Genomic DNA, 17,961 nt, shown 5'->3' on the forward strand with positions numbered 1-17,961 from the left:
TGTCCTAAACCGACGAGCTTTGCATGAAGAGAATGATGAATTTGGATGACGCGAGAGAAGTATGCAGGCAGGGATCACGGCAAGTAGAAAAGTTAAGTCTCTGCCTACATAGCGTAAATATCTCCTGGAAGATGGTGTGATTTAAAGTATAAATTTCATTGAATCACCTAAATTAATTTACTAAATATATTAATGTAAGTATAAACAAAAATAAAGTAGGTATAAAAAAAGAACCAAGTGGATCAAGTATGTAAATAAACGTTGTTTGGCTAATTTATTAGAAAAATCGATACGCTCCCTTGATCCTGTTTACTGTATCGAAGGTCCTATGGTGTCCCATTTAAATGTAGGCCTGAAGTTTGTCGGCCTCGAGTCGAAGGCAACGTAACGTGCCCCATGGGGCCAAACACGTACTTATTTGAGATCTGGGGGCTTACCATAAACTTTAAGAAAACCATGATAGTTTTCGCCCGTTTTGTTTCAAGCTTAAAATAATGTTGTTCCAAATCATACCATGAACTTTTAAAACAAGATTGTTTTATTCCTGCTTAGTGTTGTGAAAGAACGAAGGATTTATCTATTCCCTGGCGATTGTGAAAGCGAGACACAAGATGTGTTTCGTATAGCTGCGTCACTTTTACGCAGTGTTCCAATTGACTCTCATGGAGCTCTCATGACGACAATACGAAATTTTAATTTCATAATCTCATTTATAAAATATGTGTTTTAAAAGTTAATAAGTGTATAAAAGGTGAATAAAGTATTAAAGTATTAAATCTTAATCATTAAAACAAAATATGGCTTTTGAATTACGTTTCCAAGTGAAATTGTGTACCATACTACAGGCATCATTCGGAACATTTTTTGACGTCACAACAAAACAGTCGGCGCGGCCACTCAAAAAGTCTCTGTGCTTATTCGAAGTAAAGAAAATAATTTGTATTTTTATTAAAACTATGTCTAATTCCAAGTAAGTTTACTCAATTATTGGTGTGTATAATACGGACATAACGTGTGTTGTGAAACTGTTTTATTTCTTGCAAATTCATATCATATAAGTATTTTGTTTCGTTAAAAATTTCTCGTAGTAATAACAAGTCAGCTATGTTAAGTGGTATAAGTTTGAAGTGGGTTTTTTTTGCAGCGTTAGGAATCGTCGCGTTTCTATGAGGCAGCTTGAACTTTTGTGGGAATTCTTAAATTCTAATAAAGACATTGCGACTGGTTTTAACCGCTCCTTACAGGCGAAAGAATATTCGGCTAGGAAATGGCAAGAAATCGCCGAAATTCTAAACGCACAAGGAGATGGTGCACTCAAAGATGGAAAAATGTGGTCAAAGGTAACTAAATAAAAATATATAAGTATATCTAAACATATGTGTCAGTCAATGCATTACTTGGAGACTACTTATCATAACTTATTACATATTTCTTCTAGTACTGGGTGGATTACAAGGCAAAATTAAAAAAAAGGAATGCCGCTCTACATTCATCCAGACGGCGAACCGGAGGAGGATCAGCTAATGAGCCACCTTTGTCCCAAATAGAGGATAAATTTTTATCCATACTAGGAGTAGATTTTGGTCAAGGTATGGCTGGAATCAGAGTGGATCCATTAACAGAGGTAAATAATTGAAGTCATGTCAAAAATGAATGTGTATATATAATTTTTATAATTGTTACTATTTTGTGTACTTTTAGGCACATACTGCAGTAACATCTGAACCTACATCACAGTCCATTTTGACAAGGGAAGGTATGGAAGAACCTTCACTTGTACAACTCGAGGTGTTTGATGATGGTGCAGGACCTTCGCATGAAGTGGATAGGCATATGGACACTGAGCAAGCCATATTGGAGGATCCCTTTCCTGCGGTAGTTGAGGGGGAGAGAGCAGAGAGAGAAGAGCCAGAATTATTGGCACCATCTCCCCAGCCTAGTGGACGCCGCAGCCGCAGCCGCAGCCGCAGCCGCCATGTTTTATCTCGGGAGGACGCTAGGCGTCTTCTCGAGCAGTCGGCCCAAGAAAAAACAGAGGCCAGTGTGCGTAGCAGTAATGCCATGGAGGGTGTGCACCGAAGCCTGGCACTTATTGCCAATAGTCTAAAAACGATACAAGATGATATACGGGATATAAAAAGGTAATGACAACATACTTTTCATCAAAAAATACTTTATTTTAAAGGACTAATATACATATTATAAAATTAATATTAGCTATTAGTGTTATTCTGAAATGAAATCTAAATAAAATAAAAATTATAACTTAATTTCCGTAAACTTGATTTTAGTAAGTAAAAATCCAAATACCTATGTATTACTGAGAAAATAAATAAAATAATAAGCACTAAAATTTTGTATGTGATTAAAAGTACTACATTATTATTTTCAGCATAATGTCTAGCGCCTTTCCCAGAGTCGCTGAATGAGAGCGTTCCTCACGGCCACACCCTGCTGGAGTGCTACGTTACCACGCCCTCCTTCCGTCACTGGAATACTACTATGTGCAGAATAAATTGCCACTAATCGCGATTCTTCTTGTCTTTCTTCTGTAGTTAACTCTTGCGAAGGTAGCTTGGCTCCATTGCACATATTATGTAATATAACACATGAATTTACAATAGAACCAGCTACCTCTGGTTGATAGTGCAATCTTCTATGTAGTAGTAAACAACGGAATCGTGCTTTTAAAAGACCAATTGTGCGTTCAATTATATTTCTAGTATGCACATGCAAATTTGTATAATGTGCCTCTGGTGTATTTGGTGCTGCATTTAAAACAGGCGTCATCATGTACCGTCTTAATGGATATCCAGAGTCACCTGTAACACAATTAAATTTTAACTTTTTTTATAATGAAGCTTTTTTTACAAGTTGATGATACTAGCACATCCACCATTATGCCTGCATTATGGCGACAGTTTCATTTATATACTACTTATGAAAATGCAAAATACTTACCAAGAAACCATACATTTTCATTATTACTTAGTTCTTCCATGTAGTCCTTTAAAGGATGACTAGACCAAATGAAAGAGTCATGAGTTGCACCTCCATGACTGGCATCAACACTTATAATTTGCATGTCAGCATCACAAACCTAGAAACAATGTAAATATTTAGTTTTTATATTTATTTACAACCAAATTACTTAGTTATTTAAGATATTCATTTTTGGGCAAAATTATGCCAATTATTAAAAGTTTACTTACCAATTGTACGTTTAGAGAATGGTAATCCTTTCTGCAAAAATATCTGTCTTCATGCTGGTTAGGACGCACAATAGCAACATGAGTGCCATCAATGCATCCTAATACTCCCGGAATATTAAACTTGTTATGAAATCTAAAACAAGGAATATATTATTTTTATTACCATAAGAAAATGCACGGGATACAATAAAACATTAGTATTTATATTATATTTGTCTTGTATTAAGTTATTTTATATACCTTGTTTTTATTTTGTTTTGTTCATCACTATTATTAGGAAAGTGAATATATTTTTCTCTAAAATATGTATTATTTAGGCACTTTGAAATTTCATTTATGACAGTAGACACAGTTTGCTGAGCTACAAAATGCCCTTGAATCTTTCCTGTAGGTCTTTGATAAGACCCTGTGGCAAAAAATGACAAAGCAGTCAAAACCTGAAAAAAGCAAATACGTAAGTGAAGATAACACAAAGAATCCCCCATATAGATGCACTTTATTCTCATTATGATACATATTCTAAATAAAAGTTTTCTAGGTTTACCTTTGTCTCCACCGACAAGTCAGTAGCTTTTTGTGGTGTTTTAAGGAAAGGTCGAATCTCTTCACATAAATCGCGAGCTAGTGTTTTGGTCAATCGGTACTCCTTAACAAATTGAGCATCCGTGTATATTTCAAACGGATCACATTGATCCCGTAATCGTCTATGCCGCTCCTTTGCTGCCTGCTTCCTCCTTACACTATCTTCATGGTCGTCTTCTTCTTCCAAGTATTCAAAGATCTCGTATTCATTAGCCATTACAAACGTTGTTTTATATATATCACGTAAACAAACACCTTCAAACACTAACGTAACGTAACTAACACAGTGAACACTTTATGCTTACTTATTTCAACACTCAAATGTCTCATAAGGTTTTCAAGTGGTTTGTAAGCATTGAAGGAATCACACTCAATATGAAAAAAGTTTTGTTTCCATGGCATCCGACCAACTTTTTTAAGATCGCAAAAATTGACGTAAAAACAATATTACTAGTTGTCAAATAACGGCTTATAGTACGAAATTGAATGAACGTTTCGTTGTGACGTCATCAAAACTGCTAAGAAATGTAAGCTTAAAGTAATATTGTTTTCTAAGTGTCATGGTACAAATTTCAAAAGTAATATTGAAACAATACTGCTACAAGACATTATGGTAAGCCCCCTGAAGAAGCTTACTTTTGTGATTTAAGTTCAGTGCTTATTAAAAAAAATGCCACATAATATTTAGCCTCTGCTGCGCAATTGTCATTATGCTGGCGTTGCTACAAAGTCCCTAGTGCAATTCCTGATCCAGTAAAAATTACCTTCTTCTGATTGGGATGGGTATTCGATATTATTTATTATCGTATCCATCTTGATCGATCTTTTCATCTATTACGCTTACACAATTAAGCTGCTGGACCGTTATTGATGAAATTTCGTATGAAAATTAGTTATCTTGTATTGTTACTAACACTTTTAACAACTTAGCAAGATCCGCTTAGATCTAAAATTTAAGAAATCAATTACTTTAGTTATGCGTTTAATTTGCGTCACCTCTTATGTAACTCAGGTATTCTTCAAATATCTTTAACAAAACCGATGCAAGTGAGTACTTGTTTTATAAGTATAAAAGGGGTGTTTACTGTTGAAAATTGACAAATTATTGATTACAAAGTAAATTGAAAGTGAATCATATTCGATTAAAATAAATAAAGAAAGAATACATACATACTTTTCATATCGTAACTTAATAAAAATTCACGACTCCCTAAACAGGATATGATAACTTAAGCCGTCAGAATTTACAATACTGTCGAAGATTCGTTTCCCCACCGGATACGAGATGATCACTCATATTATATGCATATTAGCTAAACACTGTCAATTTTCCTTTGACTACCATGCCATCAGCCCGGCATCAAACCATACACTTGGGCCCAACTCCCGTCTACACACTTCTCGATACTCGAAGCTCGCCCGACTCCAATTCGAAATTCAAATCATTCCGAGTCGAACTCCCGCGCGGAAAGCACGTCGCCCGAGGAACGCTCTCACTACGAAACTTTACTCGCTCATATCAACGAACTGTGAATGAAGTGGTGTTTTGAACGATTCGTTTTTATTTGAATACTTTCATTTATTGACAGTTTCGATTTGTGTTGTTTATTTTATTATTTTGATTTTGTGCCTGCACATTGGAGGTGTTCCATTTATTTTCACCGAAGGCAGATCGCGGTGAGTACGTGTTGAATTATAATTTATTTACATCGAAGTTTGCAGCTGATTTATGCGGAGAGGAGATCGCGCCATGAACTGCATTTTGCGTACGATCCGAAGGTCGCTCGTGCGTTTTGTTGCAATCCGTTCGTTTTCTATGTCATTTGTCTGTATAGGGTCAGAGGTTTACTTATCAAGTGTCACTGCGCTGGTGCATCGCTAATTGCTACCGGTTAATTGATTTTCTGGTTAATACATTATGATCGATAACAGGCATTGCTGCAGCTATCATTAAATTATTATTTTTTCGTATACCGGTAAATTGTTTTTTAATTAGTTTTGCAACAATAGGACCATCACCAAAAAACAAGGATAGTTAAATATTTTAATACATATTTTTGTTAAGTATACATATAGCATATTATATTTGTTAAGTACATACAAAGTCGTTTTTAAACATAATAGTCCATTAAAGATACTTACCTATAGTTTCTTTGTGAATGAAGTTAAAATTCATTCTTTCATTATTCATTTCTTCATTAATGATTTTCCGCAAAAAGGTACTCCTTTATTTTTATTTAAAAAATATACTAAAATAGATAGATCTATAAAATAATGTCTTTAAAATAATAGGTATAAGGTTAATAAACTTATTCAATTTGACATTATTTCTGATTAACACGTGCGTTGATGTCTTTTATTAGTAACGCTCTAAAAGAAATGTAATTAAATAAATAAAACAAATATTATATTAAAATTCAAATAAATGTTTTTTAAATTACGCTATTCATTGAAAATGACCAAATTTCCTTTATGTGCAATATCATTTTGTTAATTCAAAATAAACAATAATAAACAAACAAGTCATAGGTTTGTCGTTCTGTCACACAATGCGTCGTAATATAAACATGTTGATGTTGAATAATCATAACACACGCTTGATTCAAACAACTACACACGATGTAGATCTTAAGATAAGTGACAACTTCTTTAAATTCATCAATTGATATTTATACGATAAAAAGGTTTGGCAAGAGGCACATAACGTATTTTCTTATCAATCCATTTTCCTAGTCAAAGCCTTTAAAAAAACCAGTTGTTGAATACTATAAAATATGAAAATATGCCACATTAATATTTTATTAAGAATGGCGACTCCTCCGGTTTAACGTAACCTTAGGTAGGTACATATTGCCCAATAGGCTTAATAGCTCGTACTAAAGTTTCATCAGATTCAGAATTTCCGAAGATTAGCCTCAAATTTTTCTATCTTATTTTCCATATACTGGCACACATTTCCTATTCTTTTATTATATGTATCGTATTAGATACTATTCATGTATTATGAACTATAGATAAATTTATCTAAACAAACTACCGGCAAGTGAACAAGTGGTAATAAACTACATCGGCAAATAGCAACGGCATTAAACAAATATTTGTGGCCTCAATATTTCTATACTGCTTCAATTTGTTTATTTGGTGTAACACGTTAACAGATTAATTACATACTAATTATAGCTAAAATAGTTAATATACAGAAATATTATGTTAAATACAGTATGTTAATAAAATATCATCATTTTGTTAAATGTTAAAACTTTTTCGTTAAAATATTTTTTAAGAACCCTTTTTTACAATTGTTTTATATAAACTTATCGCTCCTCTAGTAAACTTTCAAGATAATTGATATTGGAAAAATGAAAATTCTTAACCATTAATACAGTAAACAAACTATAATGAAATCTTTTATACTAGGGAGCAGGTGCATTCAACTCTTAAAACACTTGTGAGAAAATTTTGAATGTATTGTATTTACTTTTTAAATGATAGGTACGTACGATACCATTAGTAAGATAAGATATACTATAATTACTGTATATTATGTAAAAATGATCATTGTTCTCACTTTAATGCAAATTTTCATAAAATCTTGATGGCCTATCTATATCTATGTAGTAATTACTATCATTGTATGTAATTGTTTATTCAAATTCAGCATACATCAATGTAGATTGTAGGTATTGTTTATTACAGCTTGGAATATCTTTATTATGAATCATATATTTAATAATACTTACTACAAAAAAGAAACTGAGCTCCAAAACTTAGCTTCTAAGAATGTACATTCTCACTATACTTTACAGATGAGAGAGAATATCACTATTATTCTAATAATAACGAAAGTTTACTAGCTCCATATAACAAAAATATATTTAAATGAACATGCTATACAATTTGTATGTACTTGAATCTGGTCAAATATTCCCTGCGTGTTTATTTTGAGAATTAACAGCTGTAGAATCTGGCTTATTAATTATCTTCTCGATAAAGTAAAAGCATGACAGAATCATTAGCACTTCGTCGAAAGCTTCACGTAATGCAACGCAGCCCACGAAACAGATTTCCAACGATTACCAATTTCTTTTAAAACTGACAAATAATATGTTTTGATAGCTGCATAATACTGCAATGGAGCGTGGTTGCGTGATATTCCAATGTGATTATATTTTATTTTTGTCCTAGATATTTATATTGTTTTTTGGCCGTTCATAATAGTTTCATGTAAATAAAGTTTCACTGACACCAAATATAAAATTGAACTTGTTCTTTGATCTCTTGGGCAAATCAAAGGGATTTTCGTATCAATTATAAAACTTACATACATACATAAATCACGGCTCTTTCCCTGAGGGGTAGAAAGATACTACATCTTTCCAGTTGCCACGATCCCTGCATAAAACTACAATACTTCATCGTACCGTACTTATCAACTATCAAACTACAATACTTATAACAGTCGTAGAACGTTCGGTATCCACCAACATTGTTTAGCACGATCCCGACACAATGCGAACGGTAATGTAAACTAACGCGCACCGCACGCAGGTATTGGGTTACAAACAGACAGACGAACGGGGTGGATCCGTGCAATGTGACCGTCACATGATCGGTCGCGGTTTTTACTTCTCAACTAGGACAAAACGTTGCACAATTAAAACGGTTTCGATGCGTGTAAATAAAATCTAATTTTACGGTTGTTATCAGTGATCAAATTGTGATTATATTTTTTTGTCCTTTGTATTATGAAATTTTATGTTACTTAAATTAGATTTTAGAAAAAGGTACCTACTTCATGTTAAAACTAAAAAAACAGAATATATATTTGATTGAATCAAAGTCAACGATTTCACCTTTATGCGCTTCGCATTAGCATTTTAAAAAATAAATCAAATGATTGGGATATCTTTACTCAACACGTATTAAATTCTACAAATTCTATCAGCAAATTTATATTATCGAATACATACTGTCCATACCTAACACGCCTTAATTCTTCTTATTATCAGCAATTCATATAATCGAATATCATAAAATCTGGTCGCGCATAAACGTTTTCGGGTAAAAGTGGCACCGCATGGCAACAGATGTATTGACATTGGCACGAGAGCCGCAGGCGGCGGAACTCGTAGCGAAACCTCGCCGCACCTGCCGGCCGAGAAACCTTAACTATGACCACTGGTTCGCACCGCTCCAGTCTTAAGCCGAGTTAGCTGTGTTACTGTGAAGGGAACGTGTACAAAATACAATTTGAGATTTTCTCTATTGGGGAAACAAACGATACACATTTTTTATACGTAACTTGTTATATTGCTAGTGGCATAGTAATATTTTTTTCGATACTTTGTTCAAATAAAAAGAGGAACTGGAAATAATATTGTTTAATGCGTTATGTTACCAAAAAACTTAACTGTTTGTAAATAAATACCTTGACCTCGGACCTCGGTTATAGATATAAAGAACTACAATGAAACTATATTTAAGGCAATGGTTGCTCGATTTGAAAAATAATATAATGAATAAAATGAAAGTAACGCATAAGTATCAGAAATAGCATTTGCCAGTGCAATTTCGTCAAAAATATCCATTGCAGCTTAGTAACATTTGCTAACGGTAAAATTAAATAATAACAAAATGGCCATATTAGACATCGTTAGCCTCTTAAAAATAACACAACACATATACAACCAAAACTTGCTCGGCTACCACAAAAATGAAATTAACGAATGCTTTTTAATAACTTAATTTAAAAGCCCTTGGCGAAGTGGGTTAGCAAATGATTAATATCGTGTTACGTGGTTAAACTAATGAATAGTTTTGTTTCGAACATTTGTTTGTGGCCTTTTAATTAAGTAAAAGTTAAGAATACGTGTTTTATTTAACATCAATTTACATGTTACTTTCACCTTCTGAAGTGGCCGTCCTGTCCTGGATGTTGGTTTTACTCAACAAGCTTTGTCAAGCACTTTGATCGACATATTGTGAAAATTCGACACTGATGTTACTTGAACAGTGCAAAATTATTGTACTCATTTATATACCATACATACGAAAATTTTCTCATTATTCTTGTTTAATCTTCATTATGTAATCGTTGATAGGTATAAAAACATCCAAATTTCCGGTATTTATAATTGGAGCACTTTCGAGAATTGCATGAGCTCTATAAAACTCTGCCGATGATTTTGGATCTTCTCCAATGCAATTAATTATTTCTTCATTCCCAACAATTATTAACGTCGGAAAACCTCGTAAACCGATATAACTTCAAAGCGTTCCCTCGGTAGTCAGCCCCACGTTCGGATTGCTTCGATCCACACATTTCCTTTAATTAATTCCACTGCAATCGGCTTCCAATAGCAATTAAAACAACGAATTAGCACATTGAACGATGCTATAAAACTAACTTAAAATATGAAGTGAACATAAGATTTTAGTTTAGTTAGCAACAACAGTGTCCAAGTAAAAGTTTTATTGGTTCTAATTCCACAAAGTTGATGGCGATAGTGCTGAAACATTCCCCTTAAACATGTGTCGTTTTTCCGAGCCAGTATTCGATGTGAACAAGCACGAAGCGAGATTGTTCCCCGTGGGTCGCTCCCACGGATGGGAGCCTTCCGTCTTTACCTCATGGACATACAATAGCTGCATTACTGATTATTTTTTCTCAATCTTTGTTGTTTATATTAATGGTTCATCAAGAATTCCTGGAAGAGAAACTTGTTTTTTTCTTGATGGTTTATAGAATCAAGACTGCTTCCGCGTACCATTTTTTTGCCGATAATGCCATCGATACCAGTCCTTTGGAACAGGCGCCGACCTGATCCAATTGAGATCTGGGACAATTTGTTAATTTAATGTTACTATGAGTTAAATCGTGCGCTCAAATTGAATATTTCAACGTTTAAATTTTTCCATATAAAAAGCCAATAATTTCTGCAATGCCGACGACGCCATAGCATCCATATAGATAATCGCTTAAACTTTGTTTAAGTATACAAGCCAAACTGTTTTCACTGGGAACTGTGCCATCTGAGTGCACTAAAGGTGACAACCGACCGACTTCGAATTATTTATTAGCCTTTTTAATGCGGCCCTACACGACATCGTTCATGGTACTACTGCATACTAGCATGTAAAACTGCAGCTTTTTTCTTAATGACTACCGGTTTCGGTTTTAAGGTGTCGTTCAATGTAAGTGAGATATAATAACTAAAATGGCTATTTTTTGTAAATATTAACCGCTTTAAAGTACTTATGTTAAATTTTTATAAATGCTTGCTCATTAAAGATTGTATCTGCTGCATGCCGTTTTGTTTGATTTTAATTACAAGCTTATCAGTATTCTCATCTTGAGAATTCGTTAGTGGTATACTGAAGACAGGGTTTCGACCTTACGCCGACAAAGATTACCGTTGGTTGCTGTCATTTTTTCTTTATTTAATTCCGCGAAGTGCCGTAACGGTGTCGCGGCGTCCATTTGTTTTGGTTCGCCACCGGCCGCCGCGAAGGTTGTTGCATCGCACAAATTCGAGTGCGTACGAGCAGATTATATAACTTCGTTACGAGATATTCTTTTGTAATTTAAATACTGAAAATGTTAACGCTTTGTCTTAACGTACTCGTATACATATGCGTCTTCTCATAGGCGTTATAGGGTCATTTAAATACTACACAATAATAACCATTGATTGTTTTAAAAAAGTAGTTATTACTAGTTAGTATAGTATCCTTAGCCGACGAGCTTGCATTAAAACAGTAATGAATGTTGATAAAGCGTAAGAAGTTACAAGGAACATGACAAATGGGAAGATGTAGTCTCTGTCTTCTCCTTCGGAAAAGCGGCGTGATTTTATTTATGAAGGTATGATAAACAATTATGCATGCGGATATAATTATTTAATTTTAGCAAGTACCTTATGTTTGGAATGCGTTTGAGAACCGACTTCTATGCATTAGACCGATGCGTGAGGAATCCGCTGATGCAGGTGACATATGACACGACGATATCACGACGCCAGTCTCCAAGCATCGAAATTATAATCCTTCCGATCGTATGTTGCAATATCATTTCAAATTAAAGAATTACACAAGCTTTACATGTATGTGAATAAAATCGAATAAGTTTAGTCGCCTAACAAGATTAGACTGTCTTCTGCCTCCATCAATCTTGTCAACCCAGCTATCGCAACGCGTTTCGTTTGCCATTTAAACGCATATAATATTTATAACCATTTCGATTTAAATGGCTTGTAAAATATGGTCATATATTTTTACATGTCCTTTTTTTCTTTTGATGTTCATGTAGAATTGAAATTACATGCGAATCAAAGTACGGCCGCAAGGGCAACCTTTCCGAACAAGTGAATTAATGAACGAGTCATGTCAAGTTCAATATTTATCCAAATAATTATAAAGTTATCTATGCTCCTCCCGCTGATTACCGTATTATTCAAGGAATTTGATTGCATTTTAATAAATATGTACATTATGATTTCATTACACAGGATAAGTATTTAAATGTATGCCAAACGGAACTATGAAATTGTTACCAGAGTGCGAAATATATCTTTTAAGGTAGATTTTCAATATTTGTCAGTCCCGTTCGCCTTGTGTTCTACGCTCAAGTAGTTCATGGTAACCAACGGTTGTTTTTCGATGTTTTTAAGATATTTTACAGAAGGTAAACCATTATTTCTTAAACCATAGTAAACATTTAGTTCCTTGACAGCTGTTGTTTTACATTCGGAGTGTTTTTGCTTTTATAAATAAATTATCAGTCAAGATAAATGGCGACCAGTGATACCGTCCGGACGTCGATGCAATTAATCAAAACCTGTTCAATCGCAAAAAGTTTAAATAAATCGCCGAATCATACATGATTACACGAGTAATTCATGTTTTAGAGACAGGACGGGGCGAAGCGAGCAATGAAAGTGACAACCGCGGACGAAAGTGACTTTAGATTTATTTACACTAGTTCGAAATGTTTGAAATAGACACGAACGCTTCTAAAACTGGTGTCCACTTCACATCGGCCGGGCTAACCCGCTATTTATATCGCTGCAGGCGGAGATCAGGTGCCTTGTATGGCAACTAGAATCAGCTCCTACAACCATAGCAATTAACTGCGTGTTTTGAGCATTGAGACATTTTTATTCGCATTCTTTGTTCGAAATGAATTACTTACCACCACTTGTTCCTACATCTTTTTTTTAACCTGAGACACATTGTTGTTGCTCAGCTTCATAGAGTTCGTTGAACTACGCCCCTTTAATAGCCCTTTGTTTGTAAACAATGTGAGATTTGACACTTTAAGTGGTTGTCGAGGAAAAGTCTTGTCCTGTCCTGCATCCTTATCTTTTTCTTCTTGCTAAATGTACACTTATTACAAAGTTCTATTCTCAAATAGGTACTGGCTGTTTGTGAATATCATTTGATTTTACTCATTTCAATACACTTGACCACAAAAGCTTGAACAAATGACAATCCCAATTGCAATAAGGATGCGATAAAAAAATCTTATATCCATTAGCGAAATTACCTATCTTATTGAAGAGCACGCACCGACAACAATAATAGGGCAGGAAATCGTATTTTGCAGTCGAGCGATGTCAGAGTCAACTCAATGAAGGATGTTTGACATTAGGTCAGCCTCAAAACACTATCCTCGTAAATAGGGCAGTTTGTAAACAGTCCAATGATCGTTATGGGCCAAGCCCAATTGAATAATACCGATAATAAAATTTGATATCATGTCACACTTAACAGGCTTATGCTCGGACGGACGAAAGAAATCCATTTGTGCCATGCAGGAACTGTGTGCGAATGTACCGCAATATGAGCTTTGGTACATAATGCTTGCAAATTATGTATGTTTTACAGTTAGTTTCTTCTTGTATCAATTAACTTCCAAACCAGTTGCGAAAAATATATTTAATTACATCATTATGTTTATTTCTTAATGTATTTTTAATTAATAGAATTCATAAATCACGGGTCTAGTTGCATTTGTCTTATTGTAATCGATTTTAACTATTAATGGTTATTGCGATATTACAAACAAGAAACTATTAAAGTGATTATTTTGAGGTAAAACAAAAAACATTTTGTAACCACAAGAACAAATAAAAAGATTACTTATCTGTCTCTTTTCAATAAATCCAGTAACATAGATAACTTCGTTCATAAAAGAATGTGAGCCATGAATGCAACTAACTTGTTAATGAATACAGGAATTTCATCTAACATTTCTAAGAAAAATTTAAAGAATTTCGATTTCAACATTTACCCTACACATTCCTACATCACGTACTCAATAAAAGTAAAAACAAGTGGGGCCAATTATCAAAACTACCGAGAGAGAAATGGAATGCCCCATGTAGTGAGATAATTTCGATTTCCTTTTATAGAAAGTAAGATTATATCGATAGGTGGACAGTGCTTGTCCAGCAAATGCCGCTGCGTTACTCGGGAACCAGTTTGTTAAGTATAGGTAATATGTGTAATCCTGATTCGTGTTCAGTCGCCTCGTTTTTTGACAAAAAATAATGAATTCAAAATGACATGCACATCCAAAATTTTAATTACTTATTGTATGTATAAGTAACTAAGCTTAAACTTTCAGATTAAGTCACTAATAATGAACAAAACTATCGGATCGGAAAAGAAGATAACAGTTTGACAGAACTATAGCACCTGTGATTTTAAATCGTTCTTATTTCAAAAATATAACAAAAGCGTTCAACACTTTGTGTGGGACCTAATAATGATAGATTGAAGTTAATTTCCTTTAATTACACGTGGAACATATAGGTATTCAATACATTTCACAAACAAATAATGAACGAACTTATTTGTTTGTGAAATGTTATGAACATACACATTTAGTTCAGGTAAATAAGAATATGTCAATTCAAAATACTTCACAACTTATACGGATATAGCTACATATATGCAATAAAATAGCACTGATATTTATGACGAGTCACAGTATTAATGCTCGTTCAATACAGAATACTCAACAAAAACCATTGTAATTACAAGTGCATCTTATTTATTTTATTTTCAGACGATATTCTATTTTTATATTCCGTTGTACGGTCAACAAATTGTAAAAATTATTGCCAGTCCGATAGGTTCAGTTCAGCACAAACACGTAAAAGCTATAAAAGTAAATAATTTGACACGTTTCCCGAACCTCTTACCGAGTAGTCATAAACTCCTTTGTCATACATATGTAAATGTCAACCGAAAAACCGCGTTGCAATAAACTTTTTATGAACGTTCGAATTTTAAAAATTCATTCGGGTATACAACCTCATAGTGTATTTTTATCGTGGGGGACGCCAGCTTGCATCGTTTCCCTCTAGCCAGCCAGACAGTTGTAAAATAGGTATGTGTATAGATATACTTTTTCTAGGGTGGTTTGTACACAAACACTTACGTGCAAGTAACGATTTTATGGGAATTTGAACTCTAATAAAAATCTTTAATAGTGTTAGTAAAGAGGAACATTTCTATTTGCTAGTTTGTAAAAGTTACTCTAAAAATAATTTGAACTTGAAATCTTGATTCCTAAAAAAATCCACTAAATAATTATTATAGAAATAGAGTATCTAACCGATTACAGAGTAGTTTTAAAAATGTATGATTTCAATCGTGCTTACGATTAAAATCATACATTTCGAGTCTCACATACATAGTTAACGTTTCATGGAACTATTAAAGTATTTATTTTCAGCCTTCCTTTCCCTGAAATAGTTTGACATCCGTAGGATTTCCTATTTTATGCAAAGCTTTTATTCCAAAAGTTAATTGATAGAATTTACTTTATCAAAATGTTAAGTTTAAACATTAAGTACTCTAGTTACTTATGAATTAGTTAGGAAAATCATGGAAAGTTACGTGTAAGTTCCCATAACAATTTAAGGTCACCTTTAAAAAATCCAATAGGAACAAATAACATGTATTTTTTTTTATTTACATTAATTAATAAGCTATGCACAAGTTTTGATCAATAATTTTTCTTCATTCCTAGCAAATGATTAAGGTTTTTCAAATTTTCGTAGCTATTGCTACGATGTGCTTAACTTATTACAACCTTAAAAAGAACCAATTTCCAATTCATTTTTAATGTCAATGTTGTGACAGAATTTTAATACAAAATTCTACTTGCTGAATTATTTATTTTGAATACTTATTGCCTAAACAAACGCACTTTCTTTCCCAATTTAATATACTCGTAAGTAACTAATTCATTGCTTACAACTAAATTTATCTCATGTGCCAAAGATTTATTGTTATTCGTTCACACCAGCCTTAGCTGTCTCTTTCGATAACTTTGAGTGAGAGCAAAACAGCAGACGGGAGGTACATTTCATAAGGTTTGGGCAAAAGAGGGTGCGTTCTAATAAGATATGTGTTTCCGTGTGCAGTCTCCCTAGGGCGCAACTTTGCAGTTTTCCCCTATTTGTTTTGTTTTACCTTTCCTGTGGTTAATGAGCGAGGCAGACGGAAAACATCTGGTAAGTTGGCGAGGTGAATAAACCGTAATTACCGTTTGAAACGCGAAGAGTAACCCGCCTGTGTCATACGTAGCAATTAACACTGGTTGTAACGTTAATCTGGGTAGGATTGTGTATTGCGAGGGTCAGAATTAATAAATTCAGATTGTGAGTAATACCTTTACTGACTTACTTAAATTCACACCTTTCTTCGGAAGAGTAGACAGAAACTACATCTTTCCACTTGCCACGATCCCTGCATACTTCTTTTGCTTATACCATATTCATAACTCTCTTCGTACAAATGCGTCTGTTAGGGGTACTGTTGACCTGACCTCTTGCCAAAACGTCTGATTGAGACGTTCTTCGTCTGTAAAGGAATATGATCCCCTATCCATATATACCGAAATCATAGGAGGATAAAGTTTATCTGCGGACAACTGTACAATGACTTAGCTGAGTCACATGGTAAGTATTATAGACGTCGCATTTTAATTTACCGCAATAAATAAATATGGTAATTTTACATTGCGTTAAATAACTGTTGCATTGTGTTACTTCATGAATACATAAATACATTGGCAAGTAACAAAAGAAAATCATAATTATTCTACTTAACGAAATCGTAATGCAATCAAGCCTTTGAATCATTTTATGCATACTGATAAATTTCAGCGTGAACTAATATAAATTGGTGAAATTAGATATGCATTGAATTTTCACACGAAAAGCAAATGGACGTTGGTAAACTGATAATCCAATCGAATATTCAGAATAACGAATACCGTTTGTACATAGGGTATCACAATTTTACGTGAATGGTATTCGTTCATTTCGGTACTGGAATCCAATACCTGGCAGTTGGAATGACCTCATTCCATAGCGATACAATGTATGAAACTCTGCCTGACATTCAATTTGAAACAGATTTTAATAATAGTGGAGATTCTTTAACTGAAAAATTCATTCAGTAAATACAATTCAAAAATTATTTATTGATTAGTGGCGTCAAAATGCCATCTTATCATTATTAAGTAAAGTTTCAATAGCTCACTCACATACCATAATGTTACGGTGAATGTATACCAGCTATCTATTAAACAATGGATTGAATTCACACAATATGCGTACCACAGAATAAGAAATCCGTGTACTTACCGAGAAACTGTTAGTACTTACTCGTAGCACTAATAGTTACTCATTACTATTTTTAAAATAAAAAATATTAGTATTTAATGTATATAATAATCGTTTATATGGTCTAGTGTGATGTCATGAGATTGTAATAATTATATCAATTATAAAGACTAAATAAAAATCTAAACATTATTCAGATATCTTTTCTGATACTTCTTTCTCAAAGGAAGCGATCATTCAAACAAAAAAGTAGACGCAACATGTTCAAATCAAAATCAGAATTCAATCACCGATACAAAGCAGGAACCCTTGTCAGTCACGTCGCCGTATGAATATTCTACTCGCTTTTCACACCACCTAATATTACAATGGCCGAGCTGATAGACCAGTACAAAAGAGTAAGTTAACATCATGATAAAGCAATGTTAAGATGTCTATCTTTATTAGACGAATTACACAAATTAAAATATTATTTATATTTTAGTTTCACATTCATTTAATATAACTTATTAAGTTGTTAGTAT

At 33.6% G+C, this 17,961-nt stretch overlaps 3 protein-coding genes across 5 annotated transcripts in view; 2 read left to right on the top strand and 1 right to left on the bottom strand.

The window, feature by feature from the left end:
* Positions 1-430: 430 nt before the first annotated feature.
* On the top strand, positions 431-2,507 carry LOC106134944 (uncharacterized). 2 transcript variants are annotated; one of them, XM_060946987.1, is made up of 5 exons: positions 431-970; positions 1,145-1,340; positions 1,439-1,624; positions 1,702-2,141; positions 2,393-2,507. In XM_060946987.1, exons 1-5 carry the CDS (start codon positions 798-800, stop codon positions 2,427-2,429), a joined length of 1,032 nt encoding a protein of 343 aa, XP_060802970.1. In that variant the 5' UTR covers positions 431-797; the 3' UTR covers positions 2,430-2,507. The 2 variants fall into 2 exon arrangements, with proteins under 2 accessions (XP_060802970.1, XP_060802971.1); XM_060946988.1 differs by having other exon boundaries at positions 431-751.
* Positions 2,002-4,011, bottom strand: LOC132902343 (putative nuclease HARBI1). Its single transcript, XM_060946986.1, has 5 exons — positions 3,757-4,011; positions 3,453-3,649; positions 3,213-3,345; positions 2,962-3,100; positions 2,002-2,822 (listed from the first exon to the last, which is right to left on the bottom strand). The coding sequence occupies exons 1-5, from the start codon at positions 4,009-4,011 to the stop codon at positions 2,401-2,403; spliced, it is 1,146 nt and encodes a 381-aa protein (XP_060802969.1). The 3' UTR covers positions 2,002-2,400.
* Positions 4,012-5,255: 1,244 nt separating this feature from the next.
* LOC106142706 (uncharacterized) overlaps positions 5,256-17,961 on the top strand; it is a 36,854-nt gene continuing 24,148 nt past the window's right edge. Inside the window, exon 1 of one of the 2 annotated variants that reach the window (XM_060946989.1) lies at positions 5,256-5,475. The gene's annotated coding sequence lies outside the window, so the exon portion shown is untranslated. The remainder of the gene's footprint in view (positions 5,476-17,961) is intronic. The other variant, XM_013344576.2, reaches the window with a different exon arrangement.

The sequence above is a fragment of the Amyelois transitella genome, chromosome 12, assembly GCF_032362555.1.
Source record: "Amyelois transitella isolate CPQ chromosome 12, ilAmyTran1.1, whole genome shotgun sequence".
Classification (NCBI taxonomy): Eukaryota; Metazoa; Arthropoda; class Insecta; order Lepidoptera; family Pyralidae; genus Amyelois; species Amyelois transitella.

Coding starts and splice junctions, on each gene's coding strand:
- LOC106134944 (XM_060946987.1), top strand. CDS start 798: ATGGCTTTTGAATTACGTTTCCAAGTGAAATTGTGTACCATACTACAG. Junction 1,341..1,438: donor ATGGAAAAATGTGGTCAAAG/GTAACTAAATAA, acceptor TATTTCTTCTAG/TACTGGGTGGATTACAAGGC. Junction 2,142..2,392: donor GATATACGGGATATAAAAAG/GTAATGACAACA, acceptor TATTATTTTCAG/CATAATGTCTAGCGCCTTTC.
- LOC132902343 (XM_060946986.1), bottom strand. CDS start 4,011: ATGGCTAATGAATACGAGATCTTTGAATACTTGGAAGAAGAAGACGAC. Junction 3,346..3,452: donor CAAAACAAAATAAAAACAAG/GTATATAAAATA, acceptor TCCTTGTTTTAG/ATTTCATAACAAGTTTAATA. Junction 3,101..3,212: donor ATTCTCTAAACGTACAATTG/GTAAGTAAACTT, acceptor CATTGTTTCTAG/GTTTGTGATGCTGACATGCA.